Below are 23,768 nucleotides of genomic sequence, written 5' to 3'. Positions count from 1 at the left end.
ACACATATATATATATATATATATATATATATGTATATATATATATATATATATATATGTATATATATATATATATATATATGTATATATATATATATATATATATATATATATATATATGTATATATATATATATATATATATGTATATGTATATATATATATATATATATATGTATATATATATATATATATATATATATATGTATATATATATATATATATATATATATATATATATATATAGTAATATTTTATTAATATAAAAATAATAACACTGTTAGAATAGATTATAGCCTTATGCACATTTACATGCATATAACCATATATTTATGTGTGCAAATTAACTTTTGTCCTATCGGCTACTTGGAGGTTATGCTGCAGTGTAAATAATCCAACCCTTGAGGACCAGTAGGACAACCTAAATACAACATTGCAAAACTCAGCCAACGCTTACTGTCACTCCTCACACACGTGTCAGCGCTGCAGGACTTACTTCCGGTTCAACATGGCGGCATCCATGGCATGTCAGGCGGCTGTGCGAGGACTCCGAGCTGCGAGCACTAAACAACTGCTTTTGAGCAGAAACAAGGTAACAGATCGCTGATCTGTGCGTTTATCCTCCAGTGCGTGATGTGACCAGAAGAAGAACTTAATACTGCGTGATACCGCTGCTGTCTGTTTGTTTATAACGACAGACATGATGATTTATTCTGCACATATATGCACATACTGATTTAACCCGGCATCGTTTTAGCCCTTAATTATTTAACTAGCGGTCTGAATAGATGCTTTAGTAGAATGACACATTAGATGGTCCATCCGTCCATCTGTGATGCTTTGGAGAATGATTCATTTATTGTTCATTTTGTCTTATTACTGAACTTTAACCTTATACAAGATATTTGATAACTGACATCAGCAAATGTATGTTTATAAAACACTGCATGACCTTCAATGCAGTCTGATTGTTTTGGAAATAATTTAGACAGAGATTATTCTCTAAAGATTCTATTCTGAATTTTCTGTTTGAAAGATTCTGTTCTGAAGTTTCAAATCTAATGGTTCTGTTCTAGATAGTATCTAAACGGACTATATTGAAGTTTAATCTGATTCTATTAAAAATATTTGCTTTTAAATAGTCTGACCAAGAAATTGAATCACTTAAGGTAATAATACATTAATTTTCAATATATAATTCCTGGCTGGAACACTGATTTGAAAGGTGATGCATGTTAATGTTTTGGGGGCTTTTTGCTCTTTTTTTCCACAAGTCTTCACTAGGAATGATTGATTCACCTTCAGGTTTGTCCTCTATTCGTTCAGTCAATGAGAAGTAGGCCAGAATCACGTCCATCTTTCAGCCTTTGACCCATCAGTGATGAAACACTTTTTGCTGAGCTGGCCAATAGCAATTTGCTGTCAGTCTAAGGCAAGGTTTAAAGGTCAATTTTAATATTTATCTTAGCTATACACGGATTTTCCTGCTGTCATACTACTTATATATTTTGCAATATTAAGTATTTTGCCCGATTTTCTTGTGTTCTTCTTTTGGTCTTGCAACATGAAGAGATTTTCAATGTTTCTTCATTTTGGGTGTCACCTGACTTGTTGTGTACCTTGTGCTTTTGTTTGCTCTGAAAGTTTCATGTGCGCAAACAGACCGTAAACCAGGACAACAGGACAAAGTAGATCAACAGTGCAGTTTCAATGGAAATTCAGTCAAATGGAAAGTCGGAGGCTATATTTTGACATTATAGAACAAAACTCAGAAGAAAAGTTTCAAGTAGGTCATTGAATATATCTGAGCTGCTTGTTCTATTCTGTTTTAATCCAGACTGACATCCCTAAATAGTTCAGGGACTCTTGACACATAAAACAAATGTTGCTTGTCAGAGGATAGTGGCTTGCCCTCAAAGTATAAGGCATGGACAAATATAATTGACCTTGAAAGCAGGGTTATTATTTACTAAAACTAATACTGAAATGAAAACCATACCAAAAAAAGGTACTTGAATTAAAATAAACATTATCAAAAAAAAAAAAAAAAAGATTTTAAAATTCTTAAACTTTTTATTTTTGCTAGTTGCCAAAGAAAACATTTATCATTTTAATTTAGCCTAGTTTAACTTATTGTACTAAAAGAAAACTAAAATAAAAATGAATAAAAACTTTCTAGATATATATCATCATTATATAAAATAATATATATTATTATATATTCTAGTAGACATACATTATTATTATTTTTTTTACTTGGGAACAATAAATGTAATTTGGTGCTCTTTAATGTGACAGATCAGTATGTTGAAAGATAAATTACAACTTATTAAAATGGATCCTATAATCAGTGTTTTAACTGGGGAAAGACGTAAATAAAACAGCTTTTAGGCTATAACCCTTCACTTATCATTACAAAAGCTTACCTCAAGAAAGCTATTCAACATCCATAAACTCATTAGTTAGCTAGAAAAATAACTAGAGAACAGCATTTTGCAAAATATATGCACTGTATTCATATTCGTTCATTATTTAATGCATGTTTGAATAAATCTATCATGAAAACAAGTTATTAGCCTACCATTTATTGTCGTTTAAATGTTTATATTACACCAACAAACTAGAGAAAAAAACGTATGTCTTATGTACTTTTTAAATGTTTGTTTTAGCTTGTTGAGAGTTGAATATTTAATACGCTTTTTATTTATTGAATTAAAATAATTAATTATTTATTTATTTTCGTTTTTTGGCCAAGTGCGTACTGAATTTTTGGTTTTGGTTTTGGCTAGAGTTGTCAAACTTACCAGTAAAAAAATGTTGATGCTCACTGTACCAACATTTCTGCAATACCAGTAGAGTACTAGACATATTCAGTATGTTCGGCTGATATAGACACTGCTTTCAAACACTCTTGTTCGTGTGTGATTGAGCATCAAAGTTTTCTATTTACGCCATGTTTTTACAATTATTGAGCATTGTAGCCAATCACAATCATATCTGTTGAGTACGTGAACCAGTGGCCTATCAGAGCTAGTCAGTAAGTTAGTCAGAATCTTAAAGGGATAGTTCCCCTATTTTTTTTTTATTCTGTCATCATTTACTCGCCCACAAGTTGTTATTTAGCAGAAGAAAGAAATTCATACAAGTTTGGATCAACTTGAGGTTGAGCAAATGATGATATGACAGACTTATTGTCTATCCCTTTAACACACCGCTGAAAACGCACAAGGTTTTGTTTTGTTCAAAGCGGCCCTCACTCTTGCGAATTATTTCATTATAACCTACAAAGTGTGAACAAAATGTAAATAAGAGATTCATTGTACAATTTTTAAGTTTTCGCAGTATTCAGTGAGCTTGTGCTTTAGAGATTGCCTTAGTGATTATAAAGGGATGGCTTATCTCTTGCTTTGTTTATTCACAATCTGAATACAAGTTTGACTGCAAAGTTTCTGGCTTGACAACCATATTTAAATGCACAAGTGAATCGGAAACTGCTTTGATTGACAGTTATAACCAATGGATGAGACAAAACGGGACAAACTTTTTTTTTTAAAGTAGCCTACTTTGTTTTTGCTCTGGTACCGAAATTGTAAATTGTAAATTTTACTGGTATTGGTACTGACTACTGAAATTGGTACAGTGACAATGCTAATTCAAACTATTAATAAATACTATAATAGTATCGCAATGATGATAAAATAACAATGCTTGAAGGGGTTTAGTTTATCCGAACTTCCAAAAATTAACAGGTGTGTAATAAGCTATATGGGAATCTGAAAATAACTGCAGCAAAATTCTGTTTACACATTATTGGCTTCCCAATATACCTCTTTGAACACCACAGATGCCACATCTGCTTCCTTAAGGCATCAATACTGTCCTAAAACAACTTTATCCTGGAATTACTTCACAAAATTGCACGCCATCTCATAAATCTTTACACCAGTTTGTACACAGAACAAGGATTGCCTTTAAAAGCATCTTTCCAGTGACTTTAGTGCACACAGCTAGTCGAAGCACTGGCCTGATTTTGCGACTGGATTCAGTCAATTTATTGACCCTGCTCCCAGAATGCAGCACACGTAGCATTGATGTCATCATGAAAGTCTGTTTTTCAGTTTAAATTGATTTTTAACTAAATGCTCAATTTCTACTATCTGTTACTTTCTGACCTTATTATTATTAATTTTGTCCCTGAGCTGGAGTTTCGAAAGTTATATAGAGAGGTTCTATGCAGGAAAATGACATTGGATCAACACCAATTTGGTATATAAGGCATCACTTCATTACTTCGTGTAGTCCACTCTGCTGCCATAAGATGTGGTTTAGTAGTGCATGCAGAGTGCTTAGCTAGCATATATTTTCATTTCGGTCCTATAATGAGATGCAACCCGCTGAAACAGGGCACAAGCCTCATCCATCTGAGAGAGAGGACCTGCTCTAATGAGAAAGTACATAGTGCCAAGTGCACTTATATTATCTTTATTGAAATGACTTATTTAAGAGTTTTTTGGTGTCAATGAATAGTGACATCTTTATGGTAATAAATCTTTAATGCATAGGTTTATCTCAACTATTTGTAGAGGTGAAAAGGACCTCTAAATTGTGGGTGTGAAGGTCAGAAGTAATTCAAAAAGCACATTTTTAAAGCACAGATGTCAAGATGTGATTCAGACACTAATGAGATGCAGATTAGAGCAGCTTTTTCCATTTTTCTCTCATTTTGGACTTCTCACGTTTGGATCAAATCCATGTTTCACCATCTCCTTAGGAGTCTGGCTGTCAGCCAGTTCCTGACGGCGATCAATGAGCTGTTTTTATTAATCAGTGACTGCATGCTTAGAATTTTTCACTAGGCCTGGGTAAAAATATCCATTTTTGATTAATCGGTTCTTCATTTTAACGGCCATGAAAATCTGTGGATCAATTTTTTTACTTTATGCCAGTGTTACTGCTCTTCATTGTCAGCGGATATATTGGAATTGAATGCGATTAGAAAAAAACTAAACAAAAACAAATGTGTGCGAAATAATGCCAAGATAATACGCCTTTCTGCACACAATAACAAGCAGGGTAACTAGTCTGATTCACAAACAAATGACTCTTATGAATCGGTTCTTTTTAGTGAATCAAAAACGTACAGCTGCTCAACCAGTATTGTCCAATTCACAAACAAATGACTCTTTTGAGCAGATTATTGAATGAATTATTCAAAAAGACTGTGACTGAGGTACTTTGAATGAGTCTGCCAAATCTTTCACCGAATGAACTCGCCGAATCTGTCAAGAATAAGGCTCATTTAGAGGTTTTCTGTACTCTTTCATTGGAGTCATAACGGAAGTGTTTCAATAATTTAACTCTAATTATAAACCCACAACCAATAATCAAGATTTTTTTTAATGTTTTTGAAAGAAGTCTCAAGGTTGCATTTATCATTTATTTAATCTAAATAGCGTATAAGATATTATAAGATATTATTAAAAATAGCTGTTTTCTATTTTGATATTATACAGGGTGGGCCATTTATATGGATACACCGTAATAACATGGGAATGGTTGGTGATATTAAAGTCCTGTTTGTGGCACATTAGTATATGTGAGGGGGCAAACTCCTCAAGATGGGTGGTGACCATGGTGGCCATTTAGAAGTCGGCCATCTTGGATACAACTTTTGTTTTTTCAATAGGAAGAGGGCCATGTGACACATCAAACTTATTGGTAATGTCACAAGAAAAACAATGGTGTGCTTGGTTTCAACGTAACTTTATTCGTTCATGAGTTATTTACAAGTTTCTGACCACTTATAAAATGTGTTCAATGTGCTGCCCATTGTGTTGGATTGTCAATGCAACCCTGTTCTCCCACTCTTCACACACTGATAGCAACACCGCAGGAGAAATGCCAGCACAGGCATCCAGTATCCGTAGTTTCAGGTGCTGCACATCTCGTATCTTCACACCATAGACAATTGCCTTCAGATGACCCCAAAGATAAAAGTCTAAGGGGGTCAGATCAGGAGACCGTTGAACATTGAACACATTTTATAAGTGGTCAGAAACTTGTAAATAACTCATGAACGAATAAAGTTACGTTGAAACCAAGCACACCATTGTTTTTCTTGTGACATTACCAATAAGTTTGATGTGTCACATGGCCCTCTTCCTATTGAAAAAACAAAAGTTGTATCCAAGATGGCCGACTTCTAAATGGCCACCATGGTCACCACCCATCTTGAGGAGTTTGCCCCCTCACATATACTAATGTGCCACAAACAGGACTTTAATATCACCAACCATTCCCATGTTATTACGGTGTATCCATATAAATGGCCCACCCTGTATACTAAATTTTAAAATGTAATTTATTCCTGTGATGGCAAAGCTGAATTTTCAGCATCATTACTCCAGTCTTTAGTTTCACATGATCCTTCAGAAATCATTTGAATATGCTGATTGGGTGTTCAGGTATTGTTGATGTTAAATTATTAATAATGGATCAACGTTTTCATAATGTACAATATTTGAAGGTTCCCTGTATAATTAAGAGAAATACCTAAATATAACCAATCGAATCAGATTGGAATTGTAAATCAGAGTCAAATCAAATTAGTCCTCGCCAAGTGCACAAAACTGCACACTCAGGTTTCTTTGAACAGAGTGCCTTGAGGTTTTACAGAATCTGTTTTTTGGACTTTTACCACAGAGATAAGAGGCAGTGATTAGCCAGCTGCCAGTCCGCTCTAGTGGAGCTCGGGACGAGTGACTGGCAGGTAGGTTTCACGGCAATTCACTCCCATCTTTTATGACAGCTCGAAAATTAGAGATGGCTTGTCAATGATGACAATGCCCCCCAAAAAAGAGACGATTTGAGACAGGCGATGGCCGATAACACCAACGCTGCCTCAAAAATTCCTGTCTGGATGAAGAGATAATCCCAGAGCTGTTTTCCCCAGCACAACCCTAACCGCGCCAAGGCTGCATCTCCAAACTTAAAGGAACGTTTGCCGCTGCGTTCGTTCGCTGGGGCGGAGAACAATCTTTACGCAGAGATTGAAGACGTCAAAGCTCATTCGCCTCACAATGCTGCAGCAGCTTGAAAAGCTCGACTGGAGTGTCGAAACAGGACCAGGGGAGTCTGCTGGATGAGTCTGCATGCTGAATATTTGAAACGAGGGGTGGGTGGGTGCGACTCCTCTGGTGCAAGAACTTCAAACAGCATGCGTTCCTCCCATCTGTCCACAGCGAGAACACATTTACATTTCCTGGCCGCCAGGGATACAGTAGAGCAAGTTTGCTGTAACCGGATTTGAATATCGTTTCACCAAGGTTAATAGCCATTTCTGTTGCTCATGAGGGCTGTTTAGGCTTTTTCAATAATTTAGGACTGCAGCAATCATTTAGAGTTCTTTTCGGCTGTCTTTTGAAGGAGAGGTGCCTCTTTTGAAAGCTCCTGGGACTCGTATTCTGGTCCATTTGGGATAATTCTTCTGTAATGATGATTATAATGAGGCGGTATTTAGTGTTACAGGAAATTAAAAGTTATGTTGGCCCTGCTGTTTCAATGACAGTTGTGGAAAAACTTTGAAAGTCTGTCTATTTTGATATTTATTCAGTTGATTTGTGTTCCCATGGATGTTCAAAGGCTCATTTTAAGGCGTAAAGCTGAAGAACAGTTTAAATGTTGTTTATTCACTCGTTTTTCAAATTCTGTCATTGTTTCTCATATGTTGTTAGAAATTTGACTTTCCTTCTTCCATTGAACAGAAAAGTCTCTTAACTTGGTTGCTTTTGTCAGTTACAATAAATGGGAACCAAAGCTTTCAAGCTTCAAAAAGAACTGGGGCCAGTTGCATAAACATAGCCATTATGTTAAAACTGTGTCTTAAGAACTAGTATGATCAACTAGAAGTTAGTTAGGGGTAATCAGTCTTACTGTTCGGTGTCAAATTAGACCAATCTACGTTTTTATGTTACTGACTTTAAAAAGTTATTAACAATTTTAAAGAATAAAATTGGATGACTAACTTGTAAGACTAGTCTTAACAGTTTATGCAACTGGCCACAGCTGTACAACACCGTACATATAATAAAAGTACTCTTTGTGAGAAACAGACTGAAATGTATGTTGTTATTCACGGAAACACCATGACTGGATCATTGAGTGAGTTGAACCTGGAAATCATTTCGATCTGATTTATGAACGGACCATTCAGACCGGTTTAGTGCATCAAATCAGCAGATTCATTGAAAAGAAGTCAAAAGAGGGATTCTGTGCTGTTTCTCCTATGAATAAACATCTCAAGATTTATCAGTAAATAGTTTTAATGTGTTTCTCACATTAAACTATGGCTTCAGAAGACTTGGAACACTTATTCTAATATGCTGGTCACATGCTAGGTTATATAATAATGGTTAAACCATAATAATGGTTCTTATTGTTATCAATGTTGAAAACTTTACAAATATTTTTGTGGAAACGAAACCACCTTTTCAGGATTCTTTGATGAATATTCTTTGATGAATGAACAGTATTTATTTGAAAATGAAATCTTTTGTAAAATTATAAAGGTATTTAGCATCATGTTTTATCAATTTAATGCATCCTTACTGAATTTGAATTATCCTAAATAAACCCAAACATTTGAAGTGCATCAAAAAAAGTTCAAATGTTGACTACTGTAGTTTCCACAAATATTAAGCAGAACAACTGTTTCTTGAGCATCAAATCGGCATATTCGAATGATTTCTGAAGGATCATGTGACGCTGAAGCCGTGAGTAATGTTGCTGAAAACTCAGCTTTGCCATCAGAGGAGTAAATGACATTTTAAAATAAATTTAGGTGGAAAACAGTTGTAATAATATTTAACAATTTTTCTGTATTAAAGGTTAAATACAGCCGTGATGAGCATAAGAATATTCTTTTGAAAACATAACTCTTGACCAGTTCTGTAGCTCACTTTTATAGAACTTTTGCGTCCTTCATGCAGCTTGAAAGCTCCAGTTCTTTGAAAGTTCATTGTTACTGCAAGAACATTGAGCATGAAAGAAAGAAAGTTAGGTGGGTACATGAGTAAATGTGTGAATTCTTCTTTTAATGTTGTTAACGATTCAGTCATTGTCTTCGCCCACTTCCATTTGCCCACAGACTTGACCTCACTCTTCCAGACTTCTCTCGTCTGAATGATGTTCCTTATTAACTATGCTAATTGCTAAATTCATATCTGCAGAGAGTTGCCTTCACCTTCAGCCCGTGTCTGTCTTTAGGAGATTAAGCAAAAAGCGTATCCCATGATGCAAATCTCTGCGATCTAAATCCTTTGGCATGCTCTGCTGGCTCCCCCTAACTCGGCTCTGCTAACACACACACGTCACGGCCTAACGGAGTTCTCTTGTCAACTTGTCAAAAGCTGCTGCTCATCCAGTGCTCACCTGACCTTGTTGAACGGGAGTCAAACGTTAAAACCCGACTAGAGCTGAGAGCATTCAGAGATCACGAATTACTTTTTTTTGCTAATTAAATCATTGCTTCATTATGGAATATTGTGACTATGAAAGAATATTGATGTTCTAAATTAAAATATTTTCACCATTTGTTCCTGTAAGCATGTTTTTCTCTAATTAGTTTGTGCAAATGCTGAAACGATGTAAACACATCTGAGGATCTTACATTATTATGAACCCCCGATTTCTCAGCAACTTTATTTGCATCTCTGTTTCGTTGATTGGGACCATTTTAATACCCATATTGTATTATTCACGATTAATGGCAGCTATCATTTCTGAATAAAGTAAACCAATTAGTTACATCAGGAATGGAAAAATGTGTTAATTTCTTAAATCAAAACGCCCCTCAAGGATTCCACAAGTTAATTAAATGTGAGGCCATTTGGAGGTGCTAATTAAGAAGAGTCATTTCAAAGGGTTTAGGGCAGAGCTATGACTAGTAATGAGGGTTTTAACCCCTGGAGACTGCTGGCCTGTGACTGCGCTGTGAAGGATCCGATACAGTCGACTGGGCCGCTCCGTAAATACTGTTTGTCGAAGCATCAGATGCTGATAATTAGGGAAAGAATTAACATATAATGCAGAGTAGGTCCAGGTGGTTTTCTGTGCGACTAGAATTGAGCAACAGGTAGAAATTCCACAGTTGTGGTACCTCTGGTAAATATTGTCAAAGATGGCTGTAAAAATAAATCTGCATTGTTTCTCCTTTTGATATTTAATTCAAAAAACCCCGCAAAAATCAAAAGTTACTTAAAATAAAAAATTCTAGGCATGGCCATATTTATTTGCACCCCTAGAATTTGTTATGAGTTGAAGTAAAAGAAGTAAAGTTCATTGAAGTAAAATGTTCCCCCCTCCCCCTCTTTCAGTTCTTTAAGAAATATAGCACAACTTAATAATCATAATAATGTTTTATGTCTTATTTTAACACAGCTTTTAATTGTGTATTTGTACTTTTTGTACAGATTATGTACTGATTATAATATTAACATTTGTTCTAATCCATCAAGTTAAAAATAACAAAAACGCTTTATATTTTTAAAGTCACTAAGATATTATTGATGTAATATAAATGAAATATTTGGAGTGAAATTTCAGGAAAATAACTGATATATTTTGTGATATTTAACAATTTTTCAGTTTTAGGGGCCGTTTACACATGCAGCACCGTTTAAAAAAACTGAAAACGTTTTATGCATTTTTGCCATCCATTTACATGACAACATATTTGGGCCCTGAAAACGAAAAGCGGGTGAAAATGGGTTTCAATGTGTATAGTCTCCATGTAAACTGCAAAAACGCGAATTCGTGAAAACTGAGATTATTCGCATGTAGTGTTTCTTTATAAAGTGATATCGCCCACTACTGGCCTAGCAGCTTAATACAGCGTTTTTGCGGATACTTATGAACGGGTATTGTTTTGACTACGTTGGACATCATCTGTACATGAAAACTCGTCGTTTTTAGTACATCGTTGTTGTGTAAACGTTCCCTAAATTTGAGTAATTCTAATACTTCCAACTTAAAATGTTTTAATAGTTAAAATTTTAGTTATAAATAACACTAGTATATTTACTGTTGTATTATCTTATATTAAGTCATCACCCCTATATAGTTATGCAGGTTTTGTAACCCACGGAAAAAGAGGTTTTGAATACAGTAGGTCTTGAATGTACATTATGCAGTGATTATACAAACTATATATGCATTTTTAAAACGCATGAAAAATTCTCTGTCTGATTTAATGTTTTTTTATTATGCACAATGAAACAGCATTGCCCTCTGAAAGACCTCAAGAAAAGCTCTCATAATCCTGTCCTCAGAAAATCTCCTTGTTTGAGCTCCTAAGCTCCTCTTCCTTCTCCCAAAAGAATTAGATTGGTCAATACAGATTTGTAAATATCCCCTCATGAATATGCGAATGTAACCAATTTTCCCCAGTGAGGAAAGCAGTTGTGTTGCTTACTATTCTTTTCTTTTTGTCTTCCCGCAAGAAGTCTTTTAGGAATCAATCCTTCATCGACTTGAGCTTTCCACCCTCTGTCTTGCTGATGAAGCGGCCTAATGTCTAAGTCATGCTAATGTGGAGAGCAGACTAATGTTGTACTGAAGGGCTGAATGTAGTCTACATTGACTCGCCTGCGCTGTCTGGGTCTTAGGCGCATTGAGCAATTCTGTAATATTTTTGTCTGTTTGTAAATCCTGTGAAAACCCCAGCAGATTTCATGTTTAGTGGATGAGTAATTGCATGTGATTCCTCTTTTGTGGGTTTTTTAAGGACGCATGTTCTTTCTTTCTTATATTCTTTTTGCAATGTGTTTTTCTTTTCCCTCATCTGTCAGGTATGCTTAAACATCCTCCTGAATTACTCTAACACTTCATGTCTTCCTGGCGAGAAGCTATGAGATTGGATCTCTAAGCAGCTGCTTGCTTTCAGTTTGTTGTGCATTGGTAATGTGCATATGGTCAGGCAGACTATTAATGTTAGTTAAAGATGACATGGTATCAAAACCGATTATATTAACATTTAAAATCCATATTCAAGTCTTATTATGTATGATTCAAGAGTGCACACTATTCTAAATAATTTTTTATCAAAATAACTTTCTCCACCTCTGAAACTATTTTACTTTTCATGTTACCAAATCCAATCAGGTTGGGAAAAATTAGATAATTGGTATGCACGTTATTAATTTTATGAATCTCAAAGTGAATATCCATATGGTACTTGCTTATAATAATGTGATGCCTATTAATGTCACTTGATTGATTTTAGTTTTTAGTGTTTTGTTTTTAATTTGTGTAGGTCTTTTATATTTAGATTTATTTAGATTTTTATTATTGGTCATTTGTTGATTATTGACAGTAGCATAAAAATAATTATTGGCTCATTGGTATTGGCTAGAATTTTAATATACATTATTATATGCATCCCTAAATTTTAAGTAGTATATCAAAGTTAGTGATTCTCACTTTATCCATGATAATACTGATATCTGCCATTGTCGGAAACAGGATTGTTACCATTTTTTTAAGTTGTCGGCAGTGCTTTGAATTGAATTAATTTAGTTTGCTGGTCAAATAGTTTTTTTTTTTTTTTTTTTTGGCAAAACAAAATGTATTTATATCGGTATCAACCAATAGGCCTAGGCTATATTGCTGTAATTAATCTCTTATTATAGAATACTTTTCACATCCTGATATAAAGCCCTGTCCTACTTTTTCCCCCCACCTAATAATCCTGTTTCACATAGAAATGTTATATTATTGATGTTAAATGTTGTTTACAGTACCATTGTCTTTAAAGGAACACTCCACCGTTTTCGGAAATAGGGCTTATTCACTTTCTTTCCTACATTTAAATAGGTGGGCAAATGCATTTTTGTCTCAGTGCATGCATTGTTTTAGTTTGACAGGGTCGGCGCTAGCTTAGCTTAGCATAATGAATGGAATCCTTTGTTGCCAGCTAGCATGTCCTGAGTAAAAGTGATATAAAAAAAAAAACCCACCTAATTACTTCTTGTGGCCTGCGTATTCACAAGAAGTACAAATAGTGATGCAGATTAACACTAGGCGATTTCCTAGGCAGATATTGACTTATATATTAAGGACTATATTAGGGGGAAGCACAGGCGAAACACTGCTACACCTGTGCTTCCCCCTAATATAGTCCCAAGTCAATATCTGCATAGGAAATCGCCTAGTGTTAATCTGCATCACTATTTGTACTTGTTGTGAATACGCAGGCCACAAGAAGTAATTAGGTGTTGTTGTTTTTTTTTATAACTTTTACTCAGGACATGCTAGCTGGGAACAAAGGATTCCATTCATTATGCTAAGCTAAGCTAGCGCCGACCCTGTCAAACTAAAACAATGCATGCACTGAGACAAAAATGCTTTTGCCCACCTATCTAAAAGTAGGAAAGAAGGTGAATAAGCCCTATTTCAAAAAACGGTGGAGTGTTCCTTTAAAATTCAGTGTTTACTTGCTCCCCATGCCACTCCACCATGTTTAGTACACACACCACCCAAACACAATTCAAAATGCAATTTTTTTCTTATCTGTCACTGTTAATGAGCAGCAGTGCAGGTATCAGAATAGGGTTATAAGAGCAATGACTGATCCAGGAGTCTATTACATTCAAGAGCGACAGACCCTCTCCAGCACTTTGGAGTGTTTTTTCCCCCTCCGTCTGAAGTGTGCGTGTATTACTTTCATATATCCAACTGGATTAGCATAGACTTCATCATTACTGCACTGCAGTGGCCCTTTCTTTCCAGTGGAGTTTTGTACTCTCAAATCTAAAGATCTGTAACCCTCATGCACAAGACAAACACACCACGAAAGAGCCAAATGCAATTGATAATTGCACTAAGGCATGTCAGAATTTCGGTTTTATTTCGATTAATTGTGCCGACCTACCATAAATTTCATTACTTTTATCAAATAAATGTTATTGAGAAAGACATAGGCTTATGTTAAGGAAGGCAACCTTAACTTTGTGCCCAACTTTCTAAGGTTGGTGTGGGGTCCTTACGGAGCATCTGCTATACTGAGGAATTTGATGCAACTGCTGCCACAGCTTTCCTTCGTCCTCTCACCTTTATGTGAGGACAACCGATAAGTCAAGATCTGATGTGGGCCACCATGTCCTTAAGAGACATCTGGACTCCCAGAGGATCCAGAGAAGCTATGTCTTTCAATCCTAATAAGGGATACCATCTGAAGAAGAAAAGCAAATGTTTCTGTTTAGGTCAGTAAAGTGAATAAGTTAATTTTAGGATTATTTACAGTGCCATGTTGAATTTCATCAGCTGTCACCCTGTAGCCAAAAGACTGGTTGCCCACTGAAGCTAAGCAGGGTTGAGCTCGGTCAATACCTGTCGGAAACTTCCTGGGAAAACTATAGGTAGCTGCTGGAGGAGGTGTTAGTGAGGCCCAGTATAGTGAATTGGACACTACTGTCAAAAAAAAAAAAGCACTGTCCTTCAGATGAGACGTTAAACCGAGGTCCTAACTTTCTAGAATCCTTTGAAAAAGAGTAGGGGTTTAACCCTGGAATCCTAGCCAAATTTGCACATTGACCTCTGTCATTCATCTTGGCCTCCTAATCATCCCTATATATATATATATATATATATACATAGAGATTGTCTTTATCACTCTGTCTCCTCTCCACCAATAAGCTTCTGTATGGTGGGCGTTCTGGCACAATATGGCCGCCGTCGGTAAATTTTATTTAGATTTTGCCATCAATTGGTATGTTGAAGGAGATTTAGCTTATAGAATGACAATATTATGCATGTCACGCATATAAGTCAGCCACATACTTAAGTGTATTATAAAAGCCCAATTCCACCACATAAGAAAATAAATGAATCTTTGGTAAATAACAGCAACAACATGCCATACTATTTATGTATTGTTTTTCTATATGAGTGCATCTATTGTTTCTATATATTCTGTTTAATATGTGTGTGTGTGCGTATTTGTGCTTTTAAGCATGCTTTTTTAAGCATGTGTTATTGTATTTTGGAGCCTTCAACTGCATGTGTGTTTGTTTGGTGTAGAAAGCTGATCTTCTCTCTGTGTGTGTGTGTGTGTGTGTGTGTGTGTGTGTTGGTATTTAACTGGTGGTGTCTCCAGAGTGCTGATGAAGATAATTACTGTTGAGGCAGAGTCTCAGGGGAGATCAGACACCTGCCGTCCTCTTCCCGGAGCTCAGCGCTCGCGCCCCTGAAGCCCACCTCTCGGTCCCGATGCACCTCAACCTCCCTTTGCCCTTGACTGAACTAATAACCTGTAAAGCTACAAAAATGGGCTCTGGCTAAATATAGAAAGGAGGGGGGAAAGAAAACAATTACCGCTAACATTTGCAAAGAGGTTGCCATGGAGCTCTTTTATCACGCACAGTCCGGTTAATCAAGCAGGGCCAGAACCGGGAACGCCAATAACACCTGACAGACAGAAACACAACAACTATTACTGGTAGGCAAATATCATGGCCTCAGATCCAGACCTTCAAGTGCATATTTTTAAACTTATAATTTTCTCATTCGAATCCAGATTTAGATGTTGTTCATACACCTGACACCTGGAATCTGATGCCAGAGTTTGCTTTCCTTGTCTTTGACTGACACAGGGTTGTGAATCTGAGGATAGTTTGGGAGACAGCTTTTTATGGGTGCTTTTTTCTGTGCCTGAATAGAAATGATAGAAACTCATTCGATCTGATAAACAATAAAAACATTAAGAGCCAATTAGAGTCCACTCGACCGTAAAGGGATATTTCACCTCTGGAAAGATGAATGTGTATTTAAAATGGGTCATTTATGTAGAAGAAATGTGAAATTATTTTTTAATTTGGAGCTTTCTAGACTGAGAAAAGCCAGAAAATCTATTTTTGGCTTATGTGGATGAAAGACAACAACTCCCAGAATGCACTTGCTTCGCTGCCCTAGGAGGCCACTCCCAAGCCACGCCTACCGGTAAGAGAGTGCAGTTTAAAACAACAAGGCTAGGCTACTAGTGAGTCTCCGTGACAAGTCAGTCTGCCCGGGATTTCGAGATCACCCAAAATGTCCGGGATTCGGCTTTTGCGTTCTACAGTCGCCATTCATTATGTTTACTATGGCGAGCAGGACGAGGCTGAGGGCCGCGGGAGAACGGCGTGAGGCCGGTGGCGTGATTACTGAGACGCACCGGTCTCGTATCTCTCATGGAGGAGCGGAAATTTTCTTAGCAATGTTAAAACGCACTTCAACCGATCACTTGTTTAGCGTTCATGTAAACACTACATTCAGATTCACCAATCGGAAAAAGAGGATGGTAACCCCTACTACTCAGTTTTCTCCTACTACTCAGCTTTCCCCACAGAACAAGAGCCTGCTAGCTTAGCTTCCAAAGAAAGACGGCTGACACTGTGAACATTCTGTGAGTGAGATCCCACCCTCTATGGGCGGGCTGAACACATACGGAACAGCTCGTCCTACTGGCTGTAGTCTTTAGCCTCTGGCCAAAAAATCCTCTGATGACGCAAAATGAAGATTTTTGCGTCATCGGAGGATTTTTTCCAGACAAAAGATACATAAATCTCTCGTCTCAGGGGGATATGAGGGTGGAAAGCACGGTAATTCGAAAATACTACAGGTTTTCTACTAATACAAAGCTTAATGCTAAATCCTGAAGTATCCCTTTAAAGAGCTCCAGCATTTAAAGGAGCAGATGCCATAAATGGAGCACTCATATTAGACTTTCTACTTAATATCTGCTAACTCTTTATTGTGATGGTCCTCCAACAGACATGGCAACTAAATGTCAACTCATTCTAACCCTAAACAATCTACTAATACTCTAAGTAGACATGTTAGTAGACATGGTAGTCAACAGAATGTGTTAAAGGAACCATCAATATAAAGTGAAACCATGTACAATAACTAAACTAATTTATAGAAACTCAACAAATACATAAAATCCAATCTGTGTACAATTAGTCATTTTACAGAAATGTAATTTAAAAAAAAAAAATAGATTGGAAAAACAATGTAACAAAAAGGTCTTTAAATTGATTTTAGTGAATTGCAAACAAATATTTATTGTCAAAAATGTTTAATTGACAGTGGAAATATAAGCTTAGTATGTAAGAATATGCAAAAATTGCTACATTCAAAGGCCAATATTTAATACCAATATTTTGTTTTTAGTATTAAAAACTAGGACATATTAAAAGGGATAGTTCATCCTAAAATGAACATTTGTGTCTTTTTTATGTCATTTTAAAAACACTTAAGTCTTTGGTTAATCTTTAAAACACAAATCTATCTATATATATATATATATATATATATATATATATATATATATATATATATATATATATATATATATATATATATATATATATATAATTTTTTTTTTTTTATGAAAAAAGAGCTTTCTGTCTCTTTGTTGGAAGTCTAGTTAACCAAAACTTAGAAGATCCAAAAGATCATAAAGGTGTCATATAACAAATCCATAAGACTCGAATGATTTAGTCCAAGTCTTGTGGAGAGATATGTTTGCTTTATGATGAACAGTTAATGTTATCGAATTGAACTTTATTGTAAAGTGATACCAGAGTTGTTTTATCTTGTATGACTTGGATTAAATATCACATTATACTGCATTACCAAAGCTAAAAATGTCAAACTAAACATTTCCTGTTCTTTGTGTTTTCAGATAACACATTCACAGCTTAGCATATTAGCTTAACATAAAAAAAAAAATAATGGAAGGCATCGCAATATGACCATTGTATCTATTTTATCACTCGCCATGTTTTCTTTTTCTGAAAGAACCCACCCTTTCAGAATTGTCTCTGTCACCATCTCTCATGTCTCTTTATTAATATTTTTTGTTTATGTAAAGCACACCTTATATATTTATTGCTGATGCAATGAAGCATAATCTGTTGAGAAAACAGCACTTATTTCCCCTATGTATTAATAAAAAGCAGTAAACCGTAAAAACATTGTGGCTTAGACAGTCAGAAAATAAACCCTTGTCTGTGAAGTCTATAAAAACCTTCAACTGTGTGGGGAATCAGAAACTTTTCAGATCTACAACTTTGTGTTTTGTCACTATATTACAAAGTCACCATATTTGTGACATCACACATAACACAGATCAGGAGCACTAAAGCACAAAGTATGTTTAGATTCATGTGTTAGGCAGCTTTATTACCCAATGTCCTTCAAATGAACTCTCTGTGCGTATGTAACTACGTTAACAACAGCTAGCTTGTACAACAGGGAGCTATTTCCAGTTTTAAATGTGGGCATCCACCCCCATACAGAGGTACAAATATACATTGGATGCTACACCACAGCCATTAGGAATAACCCTCAGAGGACTAAGCAGATGCTATTTAGATTTTTATTTTTTTTTTGAAATCTAGGTAACCAAAAAGATCATGAAAGTGTCGTAAAACAAATTCATATGAATCAGCATTATTTAGTCCAAGTCTTGTGGAGAGATATGTTTGCTTTATGATGACCAGTAAATGTTATCGAATTGAACTTTATTTTAAAGTGTTACAAAAATGTTAAAAAAACTAAAAATATACAGGTATATATAACATTTGTCAAAAAAATTCTTCCCAACCTTCTTCCAAGTTAATCATTAATATAATTAAAAAAGTATGTATTTATATATATTTTTATTATTAAATAATAAACGTTATTTATTTATGTATTGTTTGTTGCCATTATTACACATGTAACATATGATATCATTGTATGCCATGGTGAATGGTAGCTTTCATAACTTTTTTCATTTTCATATATATATATATACAGTGAGGAAAATAAGTATTTGAACACCCTGCTATTTTGCAAGTTCTCCCACTTAGAAATCACGGAGGGGTCTGAAATTGTCATCGTAGGTGCATGTCCACTGTGAGAGACATAATCTAAAAAAAAAAATCCAGAAATCACAATGTATGATTTTTTAACTATTTATTTGTGTGATACAGCTGCAAATAAGTATTTGAACACCTGCGAAAATCAATGTTAATATTTGGTACAGTAGCCTTTGTTTGCAATTACAGAGGTCAAACGTTTCCTGTAGTTTTTCACCAGGTTTGCACACACTGCAGGAGGGATTTTGGCCCACTCCTCCACACAGATCTTCTGTAGATCAGTCAGGTTTCTGGGCTGTCGCTGAGAAACACAGAGTTTGAGCTTCCTCCAAAGATTCTCTATTGGGTTTAGGTCTGGAGACTGGCTAGGCCACGCCAGAACCTTGATATGCTTCTTACAGAGCCACTCCTTGGTTATCCTGGCTGTGTGCTTCGGGTCATTGTCATGTTGGAAGACCCAGCCTCGACCCATCTTCAATGCTCTAACTGAGGGAAGGAGGTTGTTCCCCAAAATCTCGCAATACATGGCCCCGGTCATCCTCTCCTTAATACAGTGCAGTCGCCCTGTCCCATGTGCAGAAAAACACCCCCAAAGCATGATGCTACCACCCCCATGCTTCACAGTAGGGATGGTGTTCTTGGGATGGTACTCATCATTCTTCTTCCTCCAAACACGTTTAGTGGAATTATGTCCAAAAAGTTCTATTTTGGTCACATCTGACCACATGACTTTCTCCCATGACTCCTCTGGATCATCCAAATGGTCATTGACAAACTTAAGATGGGCCTTGACATGTGTTGGTTTAAGCAGGGGAACCTTCCGTGCCATGCATGATTTCAAACCATGACGTCTTAGTGTATTACCAACAGTAACCTTGGAAACGGTGGTCCCAGCTCTTTTCAGGTCATTGACCAGCTCCTCCCGTGTAGTTCTGGGCTGATTTCTCACCTTTCTTAGGATCATTGAGACCCCACGAGGTGAGATCTTGCATGGAGCCCCAGTCCGAGGGAGATTGACAGTCATGTTTAGCTTCTTCCATTTTCTAATGATTGCTCCAACAGTGGACCTTTTTTCACCAAGCTGCTTGGCAATTTCCCCGTAGCCCTTTCCAGCCTTGTGGAGGTGTACAATTTTGTCTCTAGTGTCTTTGGACAGCTCTTTGGTCTTGGCCATGTTAGTAGTTGGATTCTTACTGATTGTATGGGGTGGACAGGTGTCTTTATGCAGCTAACGACCTCAAACAGGTGCATCTAATTTAGGATAATAAATGGAGTGGAGGTGGACATTTTAAAGGCAGACTAACAGGCCTTTGATGGTCAGAATTCTAGCTGATTGACAGGTGTTCAAATACTTATTTGCAGCTGTATCATACAAATAAATAGTTAAAAAATCATAAATTGTGATTTCTGGATTTTTTTTTAAGATTATGTCTCTCACAGTGGACATGCACCTACGATGACAATTTCAGACCCCTCCATGATTTCCAAGTGGGAGAACTTGCAAAATAGCAGGGTGTTCAAATACTTATTTTCCTCACTGTATATGTGTGTGTGTGTGTGTGTGTGTATATACATATACATGAGAGTGTGAACATTTATTGTACAATCCATACAGCATCTGGAAATTGTCATCGCAGTATTAAAAATCTGACATACCAACCGAATGCTTTTGCGATTCGTTTTCTTTAATGAGAAATGTGCTGAGCACAAAATGCAATGATATGATGAATCATAGTTAATTTAGTTCAGTGAAGCCCATGCAGCAGTCAAAGCGTACTGTGATGTATTTTAGTGAAATGATGAAATGCAGGCGTTGAGAAGAACACTGCACAGAATGAGAGTAGTGCATCATCCTACTCTTATCAGAGAGAAAGTGATTAAGTTAGTGAGTGGTTGGAGGCTTACAAACTTTTACAAAGCTTACAAAACAGCTTGTAAACAATATGCCACATACAGTAATGTAACTATTACCTATGCCCATAGCTGTCAACTAAAAAAAAATAACTCTAGAGCGGAAGTCCACATTTTGCTGAATAAATGCTCTACATTACATATTCCTTGTATTGTTACTTAACCTGTTAGTGATGTCTCATTATGTTTGAATAAGTATGCACTTCCGAGTGCACGCTTCCCCAGTGTTCTTTCACAGCCTGCCAACTTTGGTGGCCACCTTCATTAGTCTCCATGGAGACACGTAGACGCTCAATTAGTAGAAGCCATAGAGAGTTGTTCCAAATCATGACTTAATAAGGTACTTGGCTGGTGCTGCTCTGATAACCTGTTTTACTCATTCTACAGTGGTGAATAATGGGAAATGGTCTATTTAAAGGTTCTCTAAGCGATGTTGGGTGACGTCACTTCTTGTTGACGTTCGAAGTTTTGTCAAACAAAACGGAGGCTAGCTCGACCCTCCCTCCTCCTCATCCCGTCCCCTCCCCCTCCCTTCCACGCGTTCCTTCTCCTTTTCCCTATCCTTTACTGTTTGTTCATCGGAACGTCGTCTCTTTGGTCGTGTGTCGGCCATATCAAAATTCAAGAGAATATAATTCTAATGTTAGTCGTTGTCCTTCATGCTTCTCTCTCCTCCACTCCCCACACCCCCCTTCATGTGCACGCGCACTAACCCCCCAACCACCACCCCCAAATCATTCTTGTCGGTTATTGGCTGGAACACTGTTTGTTATGTTTCATGGTCCAGGCTGGCCCAGTTTGTTTATGTTGCCATTTGTGGAGCCTGGGCTGTCTACAGAGGCCGCGTTTTTTTTACAGTGTGTTCAGGGGACAGGCAGCTAATGGATGGTGAGGAGATGTTTGCTGATTGCGACAAAAAATGTTTCAGCCTTAAAAACGCATGACATTGCTTAGAGCACCTTTAATGAGTGTCTAGTGGGTTGTTAACTACACACTGAATTCTCATCAAAGGATGTGATCATGAATATGTGTGAATATTAACCTAGTGCTGAGATGCAATGATAGAAATCTTAGCCTGAATGGAAGCCAAGCTATGAATGAAAAGACAAGACTTGAAGCTGCTTTATTGCAGTGGATGTCTGTTGTGAAATGACTGCAAAGATTTGCTTGAAAAAAATGAATTCAATAAACCTGTAGTCATGGTAATGGCAGAACAGAATGACGCTATATCCTCTGTGTCTATGTGTTTTGCTGAGCAATGATAATTGTGACTGCAATTAGGGGCCGTTTACACAATGTCATTTTCAGCTAAAAACTGCAAACTTTTTTGGCGTTTTGGCCATTCATTTACACAACAGTGACGTTTTGGGAGCCTGAAAATGCTAACTTTTGAAAATGGTTTTCAAAGTGCACATTTTTGAAAACTATACCATAATCGCCTCCTCCTAAACTACAAAAACACAAATTTGTGAAAACAGTGACGTCATGCACATGCGTATTACGTGTTCAGTCTATAGGCAAAAACTGTTATGTATGTAATAATTATGTAATATATTAAAAAAACATTTCTTTGTTGAACTTTGATAACTGAATCGTAAAATTGTAATAATTCCAAAAACAAACAAGCAAAATTAAATGAAATTGTAAAAATATTACTACCGTACATAATAAAAATATAAAAAATAATAAAAAATGTAAGAAAAATAATACAACTGTTATTGAATAGAATCTACACAATAATGTAATATATATATTAAAAAAAAATTCTCTGTTGAACTTTGATTACTAAATTGTCATGTATCATGACTACATGTGACAGAGCGGACACTTCCCTTCAAGTTCCTTTGATCGAAAGGTTCATATCATATATTTTATTTAAGTAGTCGAAAGGCATGGTCGCATTAGCATGCCTAGAAAAAAGGTCCATAGTCCACTATCAGTAGTGTCGTGATGCATGAAGCATCGCTCACAAAAAAGTCACATTCAAACCAAGCGACATTCTGTTGGTCAACACATCGAATTCACATAAAAATTCATATCATGTATGTTATTGCCGACGCCTGTTAATGAAAACCATACTATGTGTGTGTTTTTAGCTAGCGAGGGTGAGCCCCAGAAGATGGCTGAACCTGCAGGAGTACCAGAGCAAGAAGCTGATGCAGGACAGTGGCGTGACCGTACAGCGGTTCTTTGTGGCTGACACTGCCTATGAAGCCCTGGAGGCCGCCAAGAGACTCAGTAAGTGTCCTCCTCATTACAAACAGCTCGCTAGTAAGTGTCTAGATGTAGTGCTGTTGTCCCTCTAATAGCTTTCAGTGTCAGCAGTGTGATTGCATGAGTAACACTTCATTGATAACATGCTAATGAGGTAATGTTTATTTGTTAACTCGATCGGTGCTTGTTTGCAAGATTTGGCCTCCTACGCAGTGAGCTGGGGCATGAGGGCTAGAATTAACCAATGAGAACGCAGAACACAAATTTCATTGATGTTTATGCTTTTATTCTGGTGGACATGCCTTCAAGGGTCAACAAAACTGAAGATCTCTTATTTATTCTGCTTCTCTTTTGTTTTACATGGTTTGTTGCTCCCACGATGTGTTATCCATGCATACTCATGTTTGTTTTCTTTCATGCCTTTTTATTGTGAGCTTCTGTTTTTAGAGACAAGCACATTTTGTATGTGGCATATCAGGTGATGACCTCAATGGACCCTATTTTAACATCTAAGCGCATGGTTTACTCTAAAGCGCACGACGCTAGCGCAAGCGCACTTTTGCTAGTTTAAATCCACTTTTGTTAGTTTAACGACGGGAAAAATGGTCGACACATGGTCTAAAATGGTTGTCCCTATTCTCTTAATGAGTCAACCGTGTGTTTTGGGTGTAACGTGCAATAAACCAATCAAAGTGTCATTTCCCATTCCCTTTAAAAGCCAATTGCGCAAAAGCCGGATCCG

General features: G+C 36.5%; 1 protein-coding gene across 2 annotated transcripts in view; it reads left to right on the top strand.

The window, feature by feature from the left end:
• Positions 1-418: 418 nt before the first annotated feature.
• suclg2 (succinate-CoA ligase GDP-forming subunit beta) overlaps positions 419-23,768 on the top strand; it is a 140,852-nt gene continuing 117,502 nt past the window's right edge. The window contains exons 1-2 of one of the 2 annotated variants that reach the window (XM_081357815.1): positions 419-591; positions 22,909-23,050. In XM_081357815.1, the coding sequence (XP_081213941.1) occupies positions 508-591; positions 22,909-23,050 (226 nt within the window). In that variant the 5' untranslated portion in view covers positions 419-507. Of the gene's footprint in view, positions 592-1,643; positions 1,786-22,908; positions 23,051-23,768 lie in introns of those variants that run through there. The other variant, XM_081357816.1, reaches the window with a different exon arrangement.

The sequence above is a fragment of the Scardinius erythrophthalmus genome (genome assembly GCF_964197995.2).
Source record: "Scardinius erythrophthalmus genome assembly, chromosome: 25".
Lineage (NCBI taxonomy): Eukaryota > Metazoa > Chordata > Actinopteri > Cypriniformes > Leuciscidae > Scardinius > Scardinius erythrophthalmus.
Note: the sequence above shows the minus strand (reverse complement) of the source record. Positions and strands in the feature narration are given on the sequence as shown.